Below are 23,241 nucleotides of genomic sequence, written 5' to 3'. Positions count from 1 at the left end.
CCATATGCACCAGTCCATTCAATACACGTCAGATTAATTTTTTCTTAGAATGCTTTTATTGTGTCTCTCCTGCTCAGAAACTTCTGTAGAGCCCTATTTTCCACAGAACAAAATTTTGACTCTGTGGCCTGAAATTCACAGATTTCCACAGTCTCCTTCAACTTGCCTTTCCAGCAGCTTTTCATCTCCTGTTTCCTCCCCACATCCCAGACAGATGGACCCACCCAGTGATTCTCATCCCTGCCCTGTTGTCTCTCCAAGTCCAGAGGGATTCTTTTTCTCCCTCATCATGCAGGTGCTATTTGAAGTCCACCTCCCCTGCAAGTCTTGCCTGATCACTCAACGTGTAGTTTTTTCTGGGTTCACCAGTACCCCTTGCTGGCCACATCCCTGATTTCACTTTTAATAGAATATTTCTGGGAATCGATCATTTACTTTTTTGTGTAACTGTACCCGGCCTCCCCTAACAAAATTGTGGTGGATTAAACTTGTGTTCCCCTGTAGGGTCCTTCTAATAAGTTTTGCTACTTGGGTGATATGTAATTGGAACAGATTTCTCAAATATCTTTCTTTCCTTCGAATCCCACTTTTCCCTCCTCCTCTTTTTCTGTCGCTTTTAGCACTCCATCCTCAAGTCTAATGGGATGGGTTCTGTTTTATCACGGTTGATGGGAAGGAAACTTTTTTTTTTAGACATTCCTACCCTGCATTCTGCAGTGATTTATAATCTTGAGAGAGGTGTCTACATTCTTTTGCTAGATCTGCTCTTTCTCTCCCATATTCTTTGTATATTATTAGAGTGGTGTCTTGTTTTTACCTGGTACAGAATATTTTCTCCTCCATTGATTTCATAATCAGGTCTTAAATTCACAATCTTTGCCAGGCTGCACTTAATGAGTAATTATTTTTCTGTCTTATAACCTCAGCAAATCTTAACATCTAGTTAGTGGGGCTAGAATGCACTTTTTTGTCACCCCCCCCCTTTTTTTTTTTTTTTTTTTTGGACGCTATTCCTTAAGCTAGAATCCTCCTCCTGTGTCTACCAGGGAACCGTTTCTCTCCCTCCTTTCTTTTTTTTTTTGCGGTACACGGGCCTCTCACTGTTGTGGCCTCTCCCGCTGCGGAGCACAGGCTCCGGACGCGCAGGCCCAGCGGCCGTGGCTCACGCGCCCAGCCGCTCCGCGGCATGCGGGATCTTCCCAGACCAGGGCATGAACCCACGTCCCCTGCATCGGCAGGCGGACTCTCAACCACTGCGCCACCAGGGAAGCCCCTGTCAGCCCCTTTTAAAAAATGAAATTATTTGACCAATCCTCCATCATCTCTTCACTCTTGCTCTGTAGGGGGTGTTTCGTTCTGCCATCGCAGGAAGGGGACCTCATGATCTCCCCCTCCAGGGTTTCTCTCCTCTGCTGAGAGTTGCTTGGCAAATCCTACCCCCGACCTTATTTGGGGCCATACATGTGGGTCTTTGCTTGTTCTGTGAACAACAGGATGGAGAACACTTCCTGTTCTTGATGCCAGATGGAGGTGGTTCCAAGCAGAGATTATACCTCCATGTTCTCTCATTCCCAAAATGGAGGTAATGAGCTTTGAGTCTACATAAGGTGGTAGCTTAAAATAGCAGCAAATTGAATGCTGCTGTCTTGGTCGAGTTATTCACTCCCCATTCACTTTTTGGGTTTCTTTAGCTTAGCTAGGAGCGTGGGAAGAGTGGCTCTAATATTCCCCACTTCTAGAGTTAAGTTGGCAGCATTTCAGTTTGAGAGGTTGTAGGCCATGTGGTCAAGAGAACAGGTGAGTCAAACAAACCTGGTTTGGATCCCCGCTCTCACACTTTTCTGTTTCAACCTGGATAAAGTATCTGACTTCAGGTTGCAGGTGTATAAAATGGGATGGACAGATTCGGTATTTGACTCTGACATTGTGATGGCCACTATTCCAGTTCCTGAGCCCAAAGTAGTGGAAAAAAGAAAAGAAAAATCCCTGTCCTTGTGGAGTCTAATATAATATCTCCCTCAGAGGGTATTGGGAAATTAAGTGAGACATAAAAGTTGTAAATTTTAGGCACAGTGCCTGGCACTCAGGACGTAAGAGCTGTTATTCAGCACTATGCAGTGTCAACCTTGTCCACTTTGTATCCCCGCTTGGCACAGAATAAGCACTCAGTAAACTTCGACTGAAGAACTTGATTCATGTGTGTGTACCAGTTTTTTTTTTCATTTGTATGTCAGTATTTAATAAAACCCCCGAACAATCATGTGTGTATTGTTTCCCTGGTTTACTTTTTTAGCTTTTGGAAAGCAACGTGACCTTTCCTTTTCTGGCAGTTCCTACAGGCACCATTGATAGACATCACATGCTTGAAAGAATCTTCAGCCTTTGGTTACTTAGCTTTGAGCACAGGTTGGATGTTGTGGGACTTCTTATCTGATATTTTCCTTAGAATAGCTGGGTTAAGCAATGGCTCAGTCCTTTGACTTGGTATTTGAGGAATGTGATCTGGTGAGGTTCAGATGCTAAAGAGTGTCATCTACGTACATTCTCAAACAATAGTTGCAGGTCTGGAAAGCTGGCACCTAAATTCTTTAACAGGAGTCCTGAAGTCAGATTTTTCAGCAGATGGAACTCCTGTCACATAATAAAAATGACTTTGGATTTAGGCCTGGCTTTCATTCTAGTTAGGTGTCTTGGGCAGTGTAATGAGACTGAATCTCAGTTTCCACATATGTAAAGTGGGGTTAACAGTATTAACATTTTCATAAGATTGTTGTGTTAGTAAGGGAGATGGTGCGTGTAAAGCAGTTAGTACAGTGCCTGGAGTGTGATAATTGCTGAAAAGTGGTAACTATTTTAAATTATTTAGCCTTTTTAAAAAGTCGGGCAAAATTTAAAAGATAAAAAAAATACAGGGACTTCCCTGGTGATGCAGTGGTTAAGAATCTGCCTGCCAATGCAGGGGACAAGGGTTTGATCCCTGGTCCGGGAAGATGCCACATGCTGCAGAGCAACTAAGCCCGTGTGCCACAACTACTGAGCCTGCGCTCTAGAGCCCGTGCTCCTCAACAAGAGAAGCCATTGCAATGAGAAGGCTGCACACCACAACGAAGAGTATCCCCCGCTCGCCGCAACTAGAGAAAGCCCGCATGCAGCAACGAAGACCCAACCCAGCCAAAAATAAAAATAAATGAAATAAATTTAAAAAAATACAAATCACTAAAAAAATTATGTAAGTTTGCAGGTGCAAATTAACATTTGTTTCATCTGAAAGGTCTGGTAGTTGAACCATGGAGTGACAGCAGGTAACACAAATGTCAAGGTCATCTTGTTGAACTTGCTGGTTTCACACATGATAGCAGAGTCCCAAATTGTTTTGGTGACTTAGCATGGTGAAGGTTTGGGTTAAGTTTTCTGGACTCTCATTGTCTTATAAAGCAGATGAGGAGATAAAGTGGGTAGATGGGGAAGGGTGTGTGGGACAGTGTTTATAAGGGTCTGACTTCTGCCATGGCATGTGTGTGTCTGTATTTGTGTTGATGTGAGAAGGAGAGAGAACGACAGCAGCAGAGCACATGTGAGGGTGTACGTGTGAGACAGGGTGTGTGAGAGTGAGTGTGAAAGAGTATGTGACAGAGTGTGAGTTTGAGTGTGAGTGGAGAGAGAGGCTGTTTGTGTATGGAATTTCCTGGGTTTGAGGGGTAGACATTTAGTGCCTGCTAATTTTCCCTACTTGTTGGATTCCAAGAAGAAAACTTAAGGGCAGAAAGAATACATTCACTTCTGGTGAAGAGAGCCCTTGGCATCTAACCCTGTACTGTGATACAGTATAAGGAGGAATAAGTAGGAGTTTTATCACAAGAAGGTGGGTGCGTGGTGACAGTGTTTGGGTAGACATCATGGAGGTGGAGTGACCCCTGTTATCCTTTGTGGTGCTTTGATGCTGTAGATCTTGGAGACAGGAACTCTTAGGTGTAAATCTCATACGAGTTCTTGCAGAGCTAGAGGAATTGAATTCCTTTGACGACAATTACCTCTTAGCTGGAGGAAGTACTATACAGGCCACTTTTCAAAAATGTCCTTCAAAAGCCACGTGCAAAACATTGTTATGATTTTTTAAAATACTTACAATTTCTAAATGTGAAATCATTTAGATTTAACTGTCCAATAGCAGTCAAGCACATGAATTAGTGGTTTACTAAGCACAGTTGAGCCTTGAACATAGCAGGTTGGAACCACACAGGTTCACTTATACGAGGATGTATTTCCGTAGTAAATACTACAATGCTACATGATCCACGATCCACGGTTGGTTGAATCCTCGAATTTGCAGGTCGGACTATAAATTATACTTGGATTAATCCCCGCATTGTTCAAGGCTCAAATGTCCATCAGTTTTGAAAACAATAAATTTGAAATGCAAGTATAAGAAAAATAGACCTACTGTATAGCACAGGGAACTGTATTCAATATCTTGTAATAACCCGTAATGGAAGAGAATATAAAAAAGAATATATATATATATATATATATATATAAAATTGAATCACTTTGCCATACGTCTGAAGCTATCGCAACATTGTAAATCAACTATATTTCAAATAAATTTTTTTGAAAAGAAAAAATAGCAGAACTATAAAAAAAGAAAACGGAAAATGGATTCAGACATAACTGACTTGGATTCCTCCTTCCTCTTCTCCTTCCCCATCATTAAAGGCCAGTAAGGTTGTTAGTCGCTGGGAGTGCTCATTTCTTCTAATTTTATGCTATTTTGAATTGCTGATTTAGCTTGGTGAGGTTATTTCTGGGGGGAAAGAGTTCCTGTATTTTGACATTGATATGATTAGTAAAAACCAAAGCAGTGAGATTTTTCTGGCTGATGTTTTAGGTGAGGATTCATGATAATAAGAAGGCATTCGCCTCCCCTGGTAAATGGTAAAATTCATATACTTCTGTTTGATTTTTTTTCCTAGCTTGTTCGTTTTGGTTTAAGTAACCAGCTGGTGGTTGCCTTCAAAGAAGAAAACACTGTTGCTTTTAAGCACTTGTTTTTGAAAGGATATTCCGGTGTAGATGAAGATGAATACAGTTGCAGTGTATATACTCAAGAGGACACCTATGAGAGCATCTTTTTTGCTATTAGTCAGGCAAGTATTTTGTTGTGACTTACCTATACTTTGAGAATATGTTGATCCTTGACCTTGTTGTCTTAGCAAAGAAAAAAATTATACATATATTAACATATTCTGATTTAAGTTTTGCATAGTCTGCCAAAAGTTTATTGCTTTTTCTGTAGCTACATTTCCACACAATAGATTTTCCCTATTTTAAGTTTTTCTTTAAGATTTATGTTTGTATTTATCCCTTCCCACCCGCTACTATTGGGAGATTACCGCAGATCAAATAGCCAAATAGCTAAAAGTAGGCTTGTAATCTCAGAAGGTTTGATGAATGAGAGACCAAATCTAAGATTCTAGCATCTCAATTTTGATGTCTTAGCATTAATAAGCCTAGCTGAACTTTAAGAATATGGAGTAGGGTATGATAATATTTGTGTCTAGGTAGTATTGAGAAAGCAGATTGGTAGGCCTGAAGAAAATATTTAAAGGAGAGAAATTCTTATTCTTTCTTATTCATTCATTCATTCATTTACTCATTCAGTAAATATTTGGGTACCGAGTATGTACCAGGTACTGTTCTAGACATTGGGGATATAGCATGAATAAAACAGACAAAACTCCTGTCCTTATAGAGCTTAATTCTAGAGGGGAGAGCCAGAGAAATGAAAAGAAGTGAAAAATATAGTACAGAATGCTGACTCCTTGAAAACACCACCAAAACAAACAAACAAACAAACAAACAAAAAAACGCATGTTGGGAAGCAAGACTGAGCTCACTGCTAACAGTGGTAGCAGAGATGGTCCCTTGACCATTCTCCATAGGTTGTAGAGTGCAAAGTCTGGCTATAGATTTTGAAGTCTGGTTTAAGGCATGTCTTTCAATGTGAGGGGAGCTGGATAAGAACTGAGTAAAGATCATCCTATAATAGTCTAGGATTGGTGGGCATAACAAGATGAGGGTTTTGGTGGGGGATGTTCAGAGAGTCTTGGGAGTTATTAGACTACATCTTCAAAATGATCATCTATTTAAATGAGGTTTGGGGCTGTTCCTGAAGTAAATAATACACTTACTTGCAATTTTTATGTTCCTGGGCAAAAGTTTCCTGGAATAATAAATTCATATTAATGAAGATAGGGGCCAGTAAAGCCCTGGTAGTACAGATAGGCAGATGGTAAAGCTGTGTTAATGTAAGCGGTGGGTGTGGATGGCTTGGGTCCTCAGAGGTATGTTGAAAATGATAACTGGAATAAAGCAGGGGAGGAGACTGGACTGCCTGGTGGTGCCTGTGCACTGGAGATGGATGTTTGCAGTTTTCTTTGGGTGGTAAGGAAAGGCCTCATGGAGGCGGTAATATTTGAGTCAAGGTCTGAAGACGTGAACCTTGCAGATAGGTACCTGGGCTTCTAGGCGGAGGGAACAGCAAAGGCCCCAGGCAGGAGTGTGCCTAGAGAGCTCCAGAACTGCCTGGAGGTCAGTGTGGCTTTGGAGGTGGCGGGGTGGAGCCAGTGGCCAGTAGTGGGCTGGGAGTTCAGAGAGATAGGCAGGACCTTGACTTTGGCTCTGAGTAGCTGGGAGCCTCTGGCTGCACTTTAGTTTCGAGTTCTGTGACGCCGTGTGTTTCTGCTCAACCCAAGAAGATTACCTTGTGGTGTTTTACATTGGGGAGTTCTACTGAGGGATATGAGACAAACAATAAAAAATAGCTAAAAGTATATTCCATGTGCTGTAACTTCTGATGAAACTTGTTAAGCTCATAAATGTCTTTATTTAACTATTTTTAATAGTTTCATCGGCTAAGGAATTTATCTCTGGGGACCCTTGGTTATGGAGAAAATGAAGACAACAGAATTGGATTAAAAGTCTGTAAGCAGCATTACAAGAAAGGGGCCATGTTTCCTTCTAATGAGACGCTAAATATTGACAGCGACATTGAAATAGGTAATACAGTGATAATTTCATTATATTTCTTTATCATCTTCTGTGGTAAGAGCAAAAAACACCCTCGTGCGCCGGCAGCCCAAATGAAACAACTTTGCTTTTGTGACGGCTGACCTATCTGAGGCTTTAACGTTTGCCTGCAAAGAGCTTTGGCTCAGGAAACTATGGGTGTGCTGTGACAGGACCAGGAACATTTGTGCATCTCTTTGGTGCAACTCAAGATTTTTGGTTTTGGGGGGTAAATGCACAGGTGTTTCCTGTTTGTTTAATTTTTTCCCTCCGTGAGGGGGGGATTAGGCTTTTTGAAAAAAAATGAGACTGTATTTGTTAAATGAAATAATGTGAGTGAAAATGCTGGGTACTCTTGCTTTTATCATTTGTTAAATATGTTAATGCTCTTCAGAGATGAATTGTGATTAATAACTCATTTTCTCTGTTTGGAGATTGGCAAAAAGTTAACATCTAATCAAGTAGAATTGTTTTGTGACATTCTGTTAAGAATTTAAAAGCATTCCATATATAAATGCAAAGTATCTGACCTGAGGCTCGGGAGGTTTTGTCTTTCATTCAACAAACCTTTGGTGTACAGTTATCACGCCTAAAGCACTCCCTGTTTTATGAACTGGGGTTGCAGAGATTAACCAGTCATGGCTCCTCAAGGAGCTAACAGGTCAGAAATCCGGGTCCTAGTAGCAGTGTAAATTTGGAGTGGTTTTATTAAAAAGAGAGCTCCAGAGTTCATTTGACCATATTTCCTATAACCCGATTTTAAGGTGCCTTGGTAATACAATAGAAGAACATCCCTGTGAAGTAAAGGTTCTAATTCATTTCCCACAGGCTACCTGTTTAGAATCTTTTCAGGAGTAAATGTGTCCTACCCTCTTGACTCTAAAAGAAACAGCCCATAAGCCAGCACTTGTCAGGGTCCCCAGGTTGCTTCCAGAGACCCATCAGTAGCTTGGTTCTGTGGCCAGCAGCCTTGAAATGTCCCTTATCTTATTGCCCTGCAGGCTCTGCTATCCTGAGGTCTGTGTGGTAGTCAGTCTGCAGGGGCTGATCCAGTTTCACCCTGCATGTTTCTCCTGCGCTGTCAGCTGTGCTCCCCGCCGTGGGCAGTTCCTGTAACTGGGAGTACTGAGAGGTGGAGCTGAAAGCTTGTGCAGTGACCCTCTGCTCCAAATGAGCCATGACCACTTGTCCTCTTAAAAATGTGAGCCTTAATTGGATGAATCATACGACTATTTTCCAGTGATTCATATGTTGTTTCCTTCAACTGATTTTTCTTGGAAAATTGATTAAAGAAATGTGGCCAAAGTCAGTATCAGTGGCTAGGCGAGACAGAGCAGAAAGCAGGATTTATTCCCTGACCATTGGACATTGGTGTCCTCGGTCATTTCCTTTCCATCATATGGAATATTTTTAACCAAATGGAGAGAAGTTGACTATTAATTTGACTTTACTTTAAGAGAGACTGTTGAAGCAAGCTAATTATATTTTTTGACTTATTAAATTAAATATAACTTATCAAAGAGAACTTTTTGATGTATCTATTCAAAAGGTGTAAAAAATAATCTTAAAAATGCTTGATACTGGATTTTAGACTTTCTTGTCTTGGACACATTTGAGGAAGCCTGCAGACGGTATAAATAGGGATTGAGTTTGTCTTCATTGGTGTGGCATTATAGTTTAAATAGGTGAATTAGCAGAAACTGTTCTAGATTACCTATTTATGAATTTTGTGGTATATTTATGATTAAGAGAAGCATCCTTCAGTGTGCTCAGCGCAGAGATCTGCCTGTGTGCTGCTTTCCTGGTGGGTTTATGTTTAGCTGCACGATTGATTGTACAGTTCAAGCTAAGGGTTTCCCCTAATTCATGCTGAGGGCCTATCCCTCTGTCCCTGCCTCTAGACCTATAGCTTTACAGTTCAGTTTCACTGGGGGTACTGTAATGAATCCTGTTAAAAAAAATTTTTTTTTACAACATTTAGATGGATATCATTCTACTACAGTGTTTCACTTTCTATAATGCAGATTTTGAATTTCTTATCTTCTTTCCACGTATTCTTAGCATGAAACATTATGACCATTTCATCATTGTACCTGCCATTTTAAGAACATATTGAATCCACCCTCCCTTTGTCTCTGAGAGGGTTGTTATTTCATTCGCTGGAGTGTTCTGCCTTGTGAATGAGATTCATTTGAGTGATGAGGCTGCTACTCCAATATCAGTTTGTTCTGTTTGAAGTTTGATGTTTTACTCGGGGCTTTTGCCATGCTTTAAAAAAAAATCTCAGTTCTTAGGTTTTGCTGCCACCAAGTGCTTGGTGGCCTCATTAACAATGACTGTAGCATGAGATATGGCAGACTCCAGAGAGTTCTGAATGTGCATGTAGCTAAAGTGTAGTCCTCCTATTACAATTACAGGATCTGAATAATCAAATAGACTTTTATAAGGCAAATTTTACAGATAGTGTAACATTAACTAACATGTGCTGTCCTATTTCTCTGAATCCGTCATCAATTTTTAAAAAACGCACCTGTTTTATAAACATTTGAAAGTGAAAAAACTTAATGTCTTTTTTCATTTAAAAAAAAATTTTTATTGGCGTATAGTTGCTTTACCATATTGTGTTCGTTTATACTGTACAGCGAAGTGAATTCATGTCTTAGAATGAATGAAATACAGGAGAAGAAGACCTAGGACAGTATCGGGCACACAGATTTTTAACAAATTCCTCCTTCTTTCAGAATACAGTCATTTGCCCAGATAAGTTTAATTTAAATATTATTTTTTCCTTTTCCTTTACTTTAGAATAAGAATGTTGAAGGTAGAAGGGCCTTAAATAGCCTCAGTTTGGCCTTCACTTTAAAGTTGAGGAAACTGATGTTCAGTCAAGCTTGGTGACTAGGCCAAGGTCATGCAGCGATTTAGTGACCGTGGGTCTTTGCTACTCTAAACTCGGTAACATGGGCATCACCCAGGAGCTTGTGAAACATGCAGAATCTCCAGGCCCCCCCTAGACCTGCAGAATCCAAATTTGCATCTTAACGAGATCCCTGAATGACATATACGCACATGAAGCTTGGGAAGCGCCGGTTCAGTACTCTGCAGCTGCGGTCTTTGACTTCGCACAGACCTCTCTCTCTTTTACCAGCTTCACACATTTTATACTGTCCATCACCATCGGCCTTCAGTGCCCCCTGTACCAGCTTGGACACCTCTGTCCATCAGTATCACTCCCTTACAGAAGCGGTTCGGGCACTTGCCTCTCCCTTCTTTCTCACCTGGATCCTGCCAGCCGTCACCAGGGTACTCTGTGGCCGAGCCCTGGTGCCCCAGCTGCTGATACCTCCTGGAGAAACGGGCCAGAGCAGAACACGCTCACACTGCCACACATCTGCAAACCTCCGCACACAGCACCTCCAGCAGGCTTCCCCGTCAGCCCGGTGCTGCAGAGGCGAGGCTGCGGCCAAAGGCCTCCCACAGCACCAGGGCCCACCCCTTTCAGCTCTGCGAAGTCGCCTCCCTCTCTCTGCACCCAAATTCGCATCTCTGAGCTCCGTTCCTCCCTGAGTTCCAGACTCCTCCTCCATTCAGCCGGCTGCTTGACAAACCACTTGACAACCCCCTCTGTGACTCTAATAGGGATTTCAAACCTGCTGTGTCCAAAACAGAACATCTCAAGCCTCCTCCACCCCCTACCCCTGGCTCAACCTGTTTCTTTCTACTCTTGCCCATCTCGGAAAACGAAACCAACATTTTCACATCATGCCATCATACTCCCAGTTGCTCAAGCCCCAAACTTGAATGTGTTGGTTTCTCCATTTCCATTGCCACCTCTGTAGTCCAAGCCGCTGCCGCTCTTGCTTGGACTGGTCTCCACCCCCTGCCCTGCCCCTCAGCAACCAGAATGATATTTTTTAAAAAATTGGCTAAATTGGGACATCTCATTCCCTGGGCTAAAAACCACGAGTGGCTTCCCATCTTTTTAGAATAAAACCCACAAGTCTCTGTAGGACCGGCCACCCGCCTGTCTCTCCAAGCCCCCGCTTCCCTGGTTCTGCCTCCTTGCTGTTTGTTGAACAAGTCAGGCTCTTTCTTGCCTGGGACTTAGTGCTTACTTTTGTCCTGCCCGGAGCGCTCCCCCTGGATCTGTGCTCAGCTGGGTCTCCTTCCTCCCTCAGGTGTCGGATTAAACAGCCCCAGTGCCTCAGAGCCCTTCCCAACAGTTCTCCTCAGGTAGGGCCTCCCCACCCTCCATCACTTCACTGTGTCTTGGCAGTACTGTGCACACCGTGAAATTGTCCTGTGTATATTTTTTCACTCTTGGTTTATCTCCCCCACTACAGTGTGAGCTCCATACAGACCTCGTTCTGTCTCGTTCATCGCTCTACCATTGTGCCTGGCACAATGCCTGGCCCCTGAAAGCTTTCAGTAAATATTTACTGAATAAGTGAATGAGTCAGGTAGGGAGCCTGGGCCTTTTGAGTTTCCGAAATAGGTGCTCAGAGGTCAGCCTCATCAATGTACTGGTGAAGAGCTCAGGCTCTGGAACTGAGCACATGTGGATTTAAATTCTGGTTGGTTAGGGGCTTCTTCCTGGTGGCACAGTGGTTGAGAGTCCGCCTGCTAATGCAGGGGACATGGGTTCGTGCCCCGGTCCGGGAAGATCCCACATGCTGCGGAGCAGCTAGGCCTGTGAGCCATGGTCGCTGAGCCTGCGTGTCCGGAGCCTGTGCTCCGCAACGGGAGAGGCCACAACAGTGAGAGGCCCGCGTACTGCAAAAAAAAAAAAAAAAAAAATTTCTGGTTGGCCACCAGCTAGGTGTGTGACCTTGAGGAAGTTTCTTGGCCTCTCTGTGCCTCGGTTTGTCCATCTGGAAAATGGCAACAATAGTGTATGTCTCACAAGGTTGCTTCGGGGGGTTAAACAGGATGATGCATTAAATGAGAGAACCTATAAAGCCCCGAGCACAGTGCCTGGCAGAGAGTAAGTCCCTGTATGTTTTTGCTATCTGTATCATTCTATCTTTAGTTTCCTATAAAAAAAGCTTCTTTTGATCAACTGCCCTCACTGTATCAATCAAGGCCCAGTCAGGAAAACCAACATTGAATTGTTTCTTGATACTCATGGTCCATTTGCCAAACACAGGGAGGCACCCCCTCTGACACCTGCCTTTCTTAAACATTGTGGCTGTTGAGCTGTCCATTCAGCTCCGTGTCCTTGTTTTTGGCCCAGGATACCTGATTGTCATAAAATGTAAGTGTGTCCTCCATATTTTGAGTGTCCTATATACTAGGCAATGGGTGTTCAACGGCCACAGCAGTCGTGCCCTTGCTCTCAAGCACCTTATCTTCTAGTTGAGGAGATAGATAAGCAAATAAAGAGTCAAATTGTGAGAGAACATTCTCAGAGAACAAGCCATAGGGCCTACCCGGGTTCTCAAGCACCTACTGAGTGTCAGGCACTGCAGGAGGCCCTGACTTTTCCATTCTTGAGGCAGCACAAAGGGGGCAGCAGCAGCCCAGGTGAGAGTCAGCCAGGCTGGTTCACACCACTTCTGGCATCAGGGCTGAGTGACCTTGAAGGGCGTTGACCATGAAAGGTGTTCATTGTCTCCAGACCTCCTCGGTTTCCTGCCAAAGTGTTAGGCTACACAATAATGAGACTTATTTTTATGTGCGGCTCTTGGAATCATTCTTTTATAGTTTACAGCTCATAATTTATTTTTATTTGAGTACAATCTAAGTTCCTTTCTTTCTCTTATTTTTTTTTTTTGGAAAAGTATCGGACTAAACAGAAAAGTTGCCAACTAGCACAAAGATGTCCTTGTATGGCTTTCGTCTAACTTTCCCAAATGCTAACATTTTACCACATTTGCTTTATCATTCTTCCTACATAAAAAAATTTCTCCTGAAATCTATGAGACGAAGGTGCAGACACAAGGCCCCTACCTCTAAATACTTGTGTGCATCTCCCCAAACAAGAACGTGCTCCTCATAACCACCGAACAGTGCTCAAAAGCATGAGTTAACGTGGATGTGATACTATAATCTACAGACCCTATTCATATTTCATCAACTGCCCTAACATTATCTACAGCAAAAGCCATGCCTAACCTGCCTGGTCCAGGATCACATATTGCATTTAGTTGTCATGTATCTTTAGTCTCCTATAATCTGGAGAAAAATTGAGTTCTTGGCTTTTTTTTTTTTTTTAAATGACCTTGACATTTTTAAAGAGTAGAATGTCCCTCCCTTGAGTTTTCCTGTTTTTTGTTGTACGCGGGCCTCTCACTGATGAGGCCCCTCCCGTTTCGGAGCACCGGCTCCGGACGCGCAGGCTCCGGACGCGCAGGCTCAGCGGCCATGGCGCACGCGCCCAGCCGCTCCGCGGCATGTGGGATCTTCCCGGACCGGGGCACGAACCTGCGTCCCCTGCATCGGCAGGCGGACTCCCAACCACCGCGCCACCAGGGAAGCCCTGTTGTGTTTTTTTTGTTTGTTTTTTTTTTTTAATTAACTTACTTATTTTTGGCTGTGCTGGGTCTTCGTTGCTGCACGTGGGCTTTCTCTAGTTGGCGGCGAGCGGGGGCTACTCTTCGTTGCGGTGCGCGGGCTTCTCATTGCCGTGGCTTCTCTTTTCTGCGGAGTACGGGCTCTAGGCATGCGGGCTTCAGTAGTTGTGGCGCACGGGCTTAGTTGCTTCATGGCATGTGGGATCTTCCCAGACCAGGGGTCGAACCTGTGTCACCTATATTGGCAGGCGGATTCTTAACCACTGCGCCACCAGGGAAGCCCCTAGTTTTCCTGTTTCTTTGTGCCTAGATTGAGGTTACGCATTTGGGGCAGAAATACCACACAAATGGTACGTTATTTCAGGAGGCACATGATGTCTCTTTATCTCAATCCTGGTGATGTTAACTTTGATCACGTGGCTAGGGTGGGATCTGCCAGGTTCCCCACTGTAAAGTTACTGGTCTCCCTGTTGTGATTAATAAGTATTCTGTGGAGAGATGCTTTGGAACTTGGAGTCCTCTGCTCTCATCACACTTCAGCCCACTGGTTTTAGCATCTGATTCTTGCCTGACAGTCACTGTGGTTTTTTCATGGCCCTAGACTGCATTCACCTAGACCTCCAGACCCTCTCCAAGAACCCTCAGGACTGGAAGAACTCATCATTCTTCAGACTGGCATTTTATCGGTAAATATGCTTTCGAGTCTCATTGCCCAGGAGACGCAGATGGGGAAAGGAGAGTAGGGGAGGAAGACTGTGGCAATTTATACCTTGTAATATTTTCTATTCAGCCTCTTGCAAGTTGAAATCTCCTTTCATCTCAAAGGCATTGACCTGCAGACGATTCATTCCCGAGAGCTACCAGACTGTTACATCTTTCAGAATACGGCAAGTGTCTATTTTACTAAGCCATTTTATCATTTTTCTCTACTCCTTTTGTAGGTGCAGAGTGCAAAGCACCTCTGCCTATAGATGTGTTTGATGCAGTTGTGTTTAAAACAGTTTTAATGCCACTTTATAGCATCGTTGGTCCAGAGGCCGTGACTTCTAAAAATGATACAAGCCCATTCCAACTTTTTAAAACTAGATTTTGGGGTTGAGAAGAGTTTTCAAAGTGGACTTTGACTTCCTACTCTCCGAATACATTTTTAAAAATAGCTTATGACCTGTGTTTTAAGTGCCTATAACGTTTTTCCCACCTTCGAAGGAAAGTCTTTGCAAATGTTGTAGCAAATGTTTTCAAACCTCAAGGCAGAAAGTGCCCCCTTGGTCTGAAGGCTAATCTGCAAAGGATCAATTGCTGCAGCTTTTATTTTGGGAGGGGCAGGCATGTGCCATGGACTTCCTCCCTCCCTCTCTCCCTTCCTTCCTCCCTTCCTCCTTTCCTCCCTTCCTTCCTTCCTCCCTCCCTCCCTCCCTCCCTCCCTCCCTTCCTTCCTCCGTCCCTCCCTCCCTCCCTCCCTTACTCCCTTCTTCTCTCCCTCCCTTCCTTCTTTAATGTTTCTTGATGTGCAGAACTGAATGCTCAGTTGGACGTTATATGTAGCTGTTGTTTTAGCAATTCAGAAGCATGCTTCATTCAACAACAATCGCTGAATGCTCAGTGAGTCCCTACGAGGCAGCAGGCAAGTTGCCATGCTCTAGAGGTACCACGGCCCTCAGGAAGCTTACAGCCTAGTGGAAGAGATAGAAAAACAAGTCAACAAAAAAATTAATTATAAATTGTGACATGTAGTAAGGAAGAATGTCTCCCCCAGAGAGTAGCATGATTAATCTCCCTGGGGTGACCCACACATTACAAAACGCATTATTAAATCCAAGGCAAGGCAAAGCTTGGAGAGCTGAACGTGTATGTGATCTATGGTTAAACCCACAGGTGCCTGAACATCTTTGAGCACAAGCCACGTGCACATTACACATTCTCAGTGTAATCTAAGAATATCGTTATGACCAACCCAGAGATTCGAGAATTAAGCTATACAGACCTCATTTCTATACCTATGAGCTAGGACCAAACTTCACTAGCCCTGGCATTCAAGGCCTCATTTTCCCCCAGGAAAGCCCCTAAAATACGCTGCATATTTCACTTATAAACTTTAAATGCTTGAAACATAATGTGGAAGATTGAGGGCATTTGGAAATCTTAAATTCAACCCATAACCCTGGAGCAATCTTTGCCACTTCTGAAAGCCCATGTAGCACTTCTCAAAACATATATATAGCGTTTGAAGCAAATAGAAAAATAATTTCTAGCCTAGTGAACATCTAGAGTTTCATACCCAAAGGACTAAATTAAGGCAAATGCTTGTAAATTCCATTCAGTGTAATAAACGAGGTCTTTGTGTTCTCTTGTCAAAAATTGGTGGTGAATTCTCACGTTTGTTCTTTGGACTGGTTGGCTGTTTTGCTTTAGAATTTCTCTGAATCCGAATGTGCTTTGAGTAGAATTTCATGCATTCCCCCTTTGGACCACATTTTTTCATTAATAATAGGAAGTTGTGAAGGAATCATGGGATGAGGACATTTTCATCAGTCTAACTCTCTTTGGATCGTCACGCTATCTGGATGCCATTGATATTTTAAGCAGAACTGATCTAACCAGTCATACTTTCTGCTGGGCCGTAACCTCTTCGTCAATTTGTATCTCCAGATTATCTTTGACAATAAAGCTCACAGTGGCAAAATCAAAATCTACTTTGACAGTGACGCTAACATCGAGGAATGTAAAGACTTGAACATCTCCGGATCTAGTAAGTATGTTATATGCTTGCCCATGGTGGATTATGGAAGATTTTTGTCACTTCATTTTAGGATTTGGGGTCTATAAATGGTTTATTTGGAGGATGATAAGAATAAAGGGCTCCAAAAAACCACATTTTGAGCATTCGCTTCTGTTAAGCATACCCCGAAGCTTTGCATTTTTGTTCAGTTCAGCAAATGTTGATTACAGACCTTGTAGGAGAGGTCGTGTGGCCCAGCGGTTAAGAGCAGTTTCTGGAGCCAGACTACCTGGGTTCAAGTTTTGGTTCTGTTTCCTGTACCTGTGATCTTGGACACATGGCTTAACCTCTCTGTCTCAGGGTCCTTCTCCGCAAAATGAAGGTAATAATAGTACTTACCTTCCAGCATGTCGAGTATTAAATGAGTATGTAAAGCAGAGCGCTGAGAACAACAGTTGGCACACAGTATTTGTAGGCGCTCTGGAAAAGAAAGAAAACGCCTTCGTGAGGGGCACTGGCATGCTTATAAAATCTCTAGCGTGTCCTGACTAGGAGTAAGTGGTGGAGGCACAGAAGATATGAGCATCAAGAAAGCAAAGGTTGGGCTTCCCTGCCGATGCAGGGGACCCGGGATCGTGCCCGGGTCTGGGAAGATCCTACGTGCCGCGGAGCGGCTGGGCCCGTGAGCCATGGCCGCTGAGCCTGCGCGTCCGGAGCCTGTGCTCCGCAACGGGAGGGGCCACAGCAGTGAGAGGCCCGCGTACCGCAAAAAAAAAAAAAAAAAAAAAAAAAAAAAGAAAGCAAAGGTTCGTTTTGACGGGGACAGAGTGAGACATAGAGTCCAGCAATGCTTCTTGGAGAAGGTATGATTTGATCTGAGCCTGTGACAGTGGAGTGGGATCAAGGCCTTCAGAGCCCAGAGAGCAGCCTGGACAAACCTGCGTCATTTACTCAGTCATTACTCAGGAAATACCTCCTGATCCACAGACTAAAGTGGGCTACTCAGACCCCATTCTCACTGCGGGGGTTGGGATGATGTTAATGATGGGTGATCAGTATTCTTTCATTTACAAGTTTTGTTTAACTGAACCTGCCTTTGACCAGATTATCAGAACAAAATAAAATGTAAAATACCTGGGATTCCTAACTATTTTATATTAGTTTTAAATTAGACTCAATTTGTGGCCTGTTGCTTTTCGGTTGCCTAATATGTCCTGATGATTTTGAAGTTTTGGCTTCTTTTTGTTTTTTTTTTCTTGGTACGCGGGCCTCTCACTGTTGTGGCCTCTCCCACTGCGGAGCACAGGCTCCGGATGCGCAGGCTCAGCGGCCATGGCTCACGGGCCCAGCCGCTCCGTGGCATGTGGGATTTTTTCTGATCTGGGCACGAACCTGTGTCCCCTGCATCGGCAGGCGGACTCTCAACCACTGCACCACCAGGGAAGCCCCCTGAAGTTTTGTCTCTTTAGTCCCATTAGCTGACTCCAGCCTCTCATCAGAGTACACAGTTTTAGTTTCTGTTTAAAAGTGGGTATTCTTCCGCAGCAGACACACTCTCCCCAGCAGAAACGCGCAAGTCAGACACGTGTCTTCCAAGTCCGAGTGTAGGCTGCAGCCATTTTATGTGATAAAAGCTAACGCTTGTCAAATAGGAAATGTGGTTTGGTATAGTCATTTGACCAAATAAGTTAGTCAGTCAAACACGTTTGCCAGGACAAGGTTTCCTTCCTCTCCACGGGCGTCCTTATAATATTGGGGGAGCTGTCCTCGCCTTTGCTCAGAAGAGAGGCGCTCTGGCTCCCTCCTGTGGCCAGTGAGGAGAAACACAATCTCACAGCTAGAAGCACTGACATTTATATATGCTTCTCCCAGGGCTGCGCCATCACTAGGAGAGCACAAATTTAAGATGATGTGACAAGTCTTAAAAAGCTGAAGTTTGGAAACCAGCTTAGGAAATGGACTTTTTTTTTCTTGTATAGGAAGCTGTCTGATGGATTGATTGCCCTGGTTCTGGGGAAGTAGAACAAAGGCAAGGGTGACAGCTGGGGGGATCCTTGTGCTATTTGCAAAACATTCTGAGGTGTATTCACATCCATGTGCTGACCTTGAAGCTTCTCTCTCCTTCTTGTCATTACCTATGTTATCTCAAGCGGAAATATAAGGGAGTGCGCATTTTTACATACAAACTTCAAGTTGCCTTTTCTGACTTCTAATACCCATGCCCAGTGTGCCACTAATCTTCACATTAACTTGATTTTATAAATGTAGCCATTTGGGCATGGGAGCTGGAGGAGGTATGTCCTGATGGACAGGACTCCCCGCTGATGGGTGATGTAAACGTATGTCCCAGGGAAATGGGGTTTAGTAAGTGTGGGAAGCCCTGGTTAGGATCACACAGGCGGCAGTGGTGGTGTGTGTGGGACTTCTCAAGCCCCTGGAAGGACTGGGTGGGGTAGGATTTTCTTAACCACATTTCCAGAGGCATCTCTCTGGACTAGTGTTATACAAACCCAGGTTTAGGAACTGTTCCTGTGAGAATAACATAATTTCAGTAGAAGAAGAAAGCAATTATGATGTTTATAAGATACTTTTTGTAGCCACATCAAACTAGTCTTCTCAATAAATCAAATTGAAACAATACAATACTGATTTCTCTGTTAGGAGGGACGGTTTATCTTCCTAGTTCTGGGCCTCAGTTTTCCCATCTGTAAATAAGGCCCAATTCAAGTAATCTTAGAAATTTTGTTCTAGTCATAGGTCAGAAAGGAAGGTACTCGAGGCTGTTCTTGCATTTTTTTAAGATTGCGGTCCCATCTTCCCAAGAACTGCCCCTCTTCCCTCTGCCTCATTCCATGGCTCCTCCCCCCAAAAATGGTCTTGGGTTTTGGTCAGGTTGTTTTCCTACCTACCCATTAGATGGTATCTCCAGATAACTTAAACTTGTGAAGGATAAAACGGCCAAAGGTGGAGGTAAGTGCTCCGTACGAGGCACTGACAAGCACTCAACAGGGATTGTTTGACCTGATTTCCTGACAGCGCGTGAAGCTGGTACAGCTATGCTCCCCTTTGGTACCCGAGGCATCTGAAGCTTAGCAAGGCTAAATAACTCGCTCAGTGAATTACATTTCCTTGCTGGTCATGCTCCTAACCCACTTAGGGTTAGGATGAGCTGCCCTCAGACACCCGGGCCGCTGTTATTGCTAAATCCGTGGACACACTCCCATCTTTCTCTTAAATGCCTTCTCTGCGGAGGTGTCGCTGTGGAACACCCTGACTTTAGACTCTCCTGAAGGTTGCCTGTCCCCAGCGCTGCTTCCTTCTCCCCTGGCCTTTTGCCATCTGGTTCCTGAGTGCATCTCCTCTCCTAATTCCCCCGCCTTCCCATCCTTCCTAGTGTGCATTCTGCTCTGTCATCTCTCTGACTGGCTGTGTCCACACCCATGGTTTCAGCTGCCAGCAAGTTGTCCGCTCTTGTCATGAATGTCCAGACTGAGCTCAGTTGACCCCAGACGGAAAGGAGTCATTCTTGGTCAGTCCTTCCTTACTCCCTAAGTCCCATTAAAGACCAGGTCGAGTCTCTCTTCTTCATCTTTCGCCACTTTGTGCCTCATCTTTGTGTGCCTTCTCTGCCTCTGACTTCGCTCAGACCTTCACGAGTTCTGACTGAGATTATTCAGTGGTCTTCCTGTGCTCTGCTGGGGTCTCTGCACTTACCTGTAAGCGTACTGAAGCATTATGGGGACACACATAAGCACAGGCACTGTCATGCTGAATAAAACACACCCGGTCCCTGCCTCCCAGAGCCAATCATGTCCGGGAGGAGATGGACATTGAATGATATGATAACCACTGAGTTTGCTGTTCTTGTGTGCATGGGGCTGCTCCAAGTGCTTTCATTTGTGAACTTATTTAAGCCTCACGACAGTCCTATAATATAGGTATTCTTTTCATTCTACCCATTTTTTGGATGAGGAAACTGAGGCAACTTCCCCAAGGCTCCACAGCTTCTGAGTGCAGGCTGGAGATTCAGACCCAGGTCTCAGGCTCCAGAGACTGTGTCCTTTTTCATTTCACACTGTCTCTGTGCTCCTTGCTGTGCTGTCTTTGAAAACACAACTATAAGCTCAGTGACCATCAAGCAGAGGGGAGTAAATGGAGATGTAGGTGTGTATACTTATGGGCAGGGCTACGATAGGGTATTGGGGGGAGGGCTGATGGGGATGGGAATTTAGAGAATTGTCCTGTGCTGTTGTGGGGAGGAAGATACTCAGTCTGAAACCCAAGGCTGAATAATCCCCATGTGTGATGGGGAGGGGTGCTGTTCCAGGCAGAGGGATCAGCATGTGCGAAGTCCCTGAGGCAAGAAAGAGAGAGAGGAGAGAGGGAGGGAGAGAGCTCCAGCACCTGGTAGGAGCAGGGAAGGAGGAAGAGAGTGGCCTCAGGGTGGGGAAGCTGGGGACCGGGAGAAAGCAGCAGGCGGCAGCTGATGAGACCACAGCGGGTGAGCAGGGGCCGGGCAGGGGAGAGCCGTGGTTGGGATTTGGGACAATACCATGAAGTCTGAGAGAAGCGAAGGTTAGTTTCATCTTCTTCCAGTGCCTTCCCTGTGCTACTGTGTTCCAAGGCAAAAATCTGATTACTACTCTCCTTACTTTCATTCTGAGAAGTGATTTTTTCCCACATGCAGAAAAAGCGTATTGAATTGGCACTCTTTGCTGGGAAAGTACAGAGTAAGGTTGAGAAGCAGAAATGGGGATTCTGAGTGGTGGGACTTTAAAACGTGTGTTCCCCCATTAATGGAGGACTTGATGTTTGTTTTTATGTGAAAGAACTCAGAGTATGTCAGTAGTTTTGCCTCTTTTGAATGGAGCCCAAATGGACCGCCTTCTACTGAATTCCACTCTAGAGTAAATATTTATGAATACACTTTAGTACATCTCTTAAGAATTTATATGTTTTTAAATGTATAACTCGACATCAGGGAATGATTACCTTGTTTGTGAACCTCTGAATGAGTGCAGCGTGATTTGTTTCTGATGCGTTTATCATTTGATCTTATTTTCCAGCTGCCATCTTGTTTGTAAATTATTCCCAAGTAAGGTGTGTTTGACATTTGAATTCTGTTTTCGTTTCTCAGTTCAGAAAAATACTCAGTATGTCCTGGTGTTCGATGCATTTGTCATTGTGATTTGCTTGGCATCTCTTATTCTGTGCACAAGATCCATTGTTCTGGGTCTAAGGTTACGAAAGGTAAGTGTGTGTCGGAATTTCCTCCCTCCCTTCCTGACCTCCCCCTGCAGTTTGTCCAAACAGTGGGGCCTTGACATTGGGTCATCCTGCCCTTTCTGGGGCCCTTGACTGAACTGGATTCCTTTGAGTGACTGTCCCGCTATGAGGCATTATCAACCTGGGGTGTAGAGAGTGCGTCAAAGCTCCCGGCATGTCAGGTGGAATCAGACGATCATAACTGCTTAAGCCTGAGCTAATAAGCACAGATGCACAGTGGTGAATGGTCAAGCTTTTGAATGCTTCTAGAATAAATGAGACCCTTTTAAATTCAGGAGTGATCTTAAGAACAGAGTAATGACATGGGTGGGTTTCATCTTTTGTCTTCAAATCAGAGTTCATTCTGACAGGGAGGCATGGTAAATGGGTTCTAATGAAGCATAAAAGACTTTATTCTATTATTTAAACTAGTTTAAAAATTCTTCCCTGAGTTTCATTTTACCTTTTTACCCTTTAGGGCTCTTGTGAATGTCTACTCTAGCTCACCACAAATCTTATTCTGGTGTGTGGCATGTACGTGAATACAGACTGGGGTCAGTGGACATAGGAAGTCATCAGAGCACCATATGTAGAGGAAAGCCCTATTTTTCCAGGGCTTGGCCTGTGTCGACTTGTTTTGTAAATATCCACTTCTCTTAGCCACCCTCCCGCACCCCACAAGCCGCTTGACATTCTGAATCCAAAGCCGGGGTCTGGGTTCTGCCGATGCGAGGGTGGCACTTTGGGAGCACACGCTCGGGGGCCGGACTGCCTACACTCAAGTCCTGGCTTGGCCGCCCCATGTCTCAGTTGCCTCCTCTGGAAAGAAGTGTCCATGGTGCCTAGTTTGTAGGGTTGTCGCCTGGTTGAATGCGTTGAAAATATGTAAAGTGTTTGGAATGTTCTCTGTGTTAGCTATTTCAACAAGAGTCTGTTGGAGGGAGAGCACAGCATTGCGTGTTTGAGTCACTTAGTTAACTGGCATGCTCACCTCTAGCCGGGGTGGATGGTGGAGGAAGGTGTGGGCTGTAATCTCCACCCTCCAAGTGAGGATCCATCGCATTGGAAAAGGCAATGCCGTGTCTTTGGACAGGCGAGAGCACTGTTTTGCGCTTTTCTCCTTCCAGAGGGCGGTGTGGTTTGTAAGAAATGCTTTTTAAAATGTTTGCCGCAGAGATTCTTAAATTTCTTCCTGGAGAAGTACAAGCGATGCGTGTGTAACGCCGACCAATGGGAGTTCATCAACAGATGGTATATCCTGGTGATTGTCAGCGACCTAATGTCGATAATCGGATCCATATTAAAAATGGAAATTAAAGCCAAGGTAAGCGGCAGCCCATGGTAAACCTTCTTTCTGTTCTTCTGGATGGTCTCAAATACGGTAAGATATGCAGTGCCTCCTCCGACTTGGTTTCTCATGAAGGGAAAATGAAGAAGCGGCTGTTCTGTGGAAGGTGATACTCCTGTGAATAGCCTCTAGGAAACTTGACAGCATCTTCAGAATAGGAACTGAAGTTGGAGAAGACTGGTGGTTTGGGCGGGCTTTGTTTTTGTTTAAGTTGCAAAAGCAGCAGCTGGCCCCTGAACCCATCGCGTCAAGAGCCGAGGTGCCCATCCATGAGTGATGGGGGCTCTGCTGGGTGGCGCAAGGGCAGGAATATTTGAGTGCCTCTAGGCGCC

The 23,241-nt window shown here is 44.3% G+C and overlaps 1 protein-coding gene across 12 annotated transcripts in view; it reads left to right on the top strand.

Moving 5' to 3' along the window:
• The window catches only part of MCOLN2 (mucolipin TRP cation channel 2), a 61,838-nt gene that overhangs the window by 18,045 nt on the left and 20,552 nt on the right, over nt 1–23,241 (top strand). For all 12 annotated transcript variants that reach the window (XM_067726745.1, XM_067726740.1, XM_067726741.1 and 9 more), the window contains 7 exons: nt 4,971–5,144; nt 6,903–7,056; nt 14,179–14,263; nt 14,368–14,464; nt 16,227–16,326; nt 21,434–21,546; nt 22,736–22,885. In XM_067726745.1, coding sequence (XP_067582846.1) covers nt 4,971–5,144; nt 6,903–7,056; nt 14,179–14,263; nt 14,368–14,464; nt 16,227–16,326; nt 21,434–21,546; nt 22,736–22,885 — 873 coding nt within the window. The remainder of the gene's footprint in view (nt 1–4,970; nt 5,145–6,902; nt 7,057–14,178; nt 14,264–14,367; nt 14,465–16,226; nt 16,327–21,433; nt 21,547–22,735; nt 22,886–23,241) is intronic.

Source organism: Pseudorca crassidens, chromosome 2 (genome assembly GCF_039906515.1).
Source record: "Pseudorca crassidens isolate mPseCra1 chromosome 2, mPseCra1.hap1, whole genome shotgun sequence".
In the NCBI taxonomy this organism is placed as follows: Eukaryota; Metazoa; Chordata; class Mammalia; order Artiodactyla; family Delphinidae; genus Pseudorca; species Pseudorca crassidens.
The sequence above is the reverse complement of the archived record's forward strand: the minus strand, read 5'-3'. Positions and strand labels throughout refer to the sequence as shown.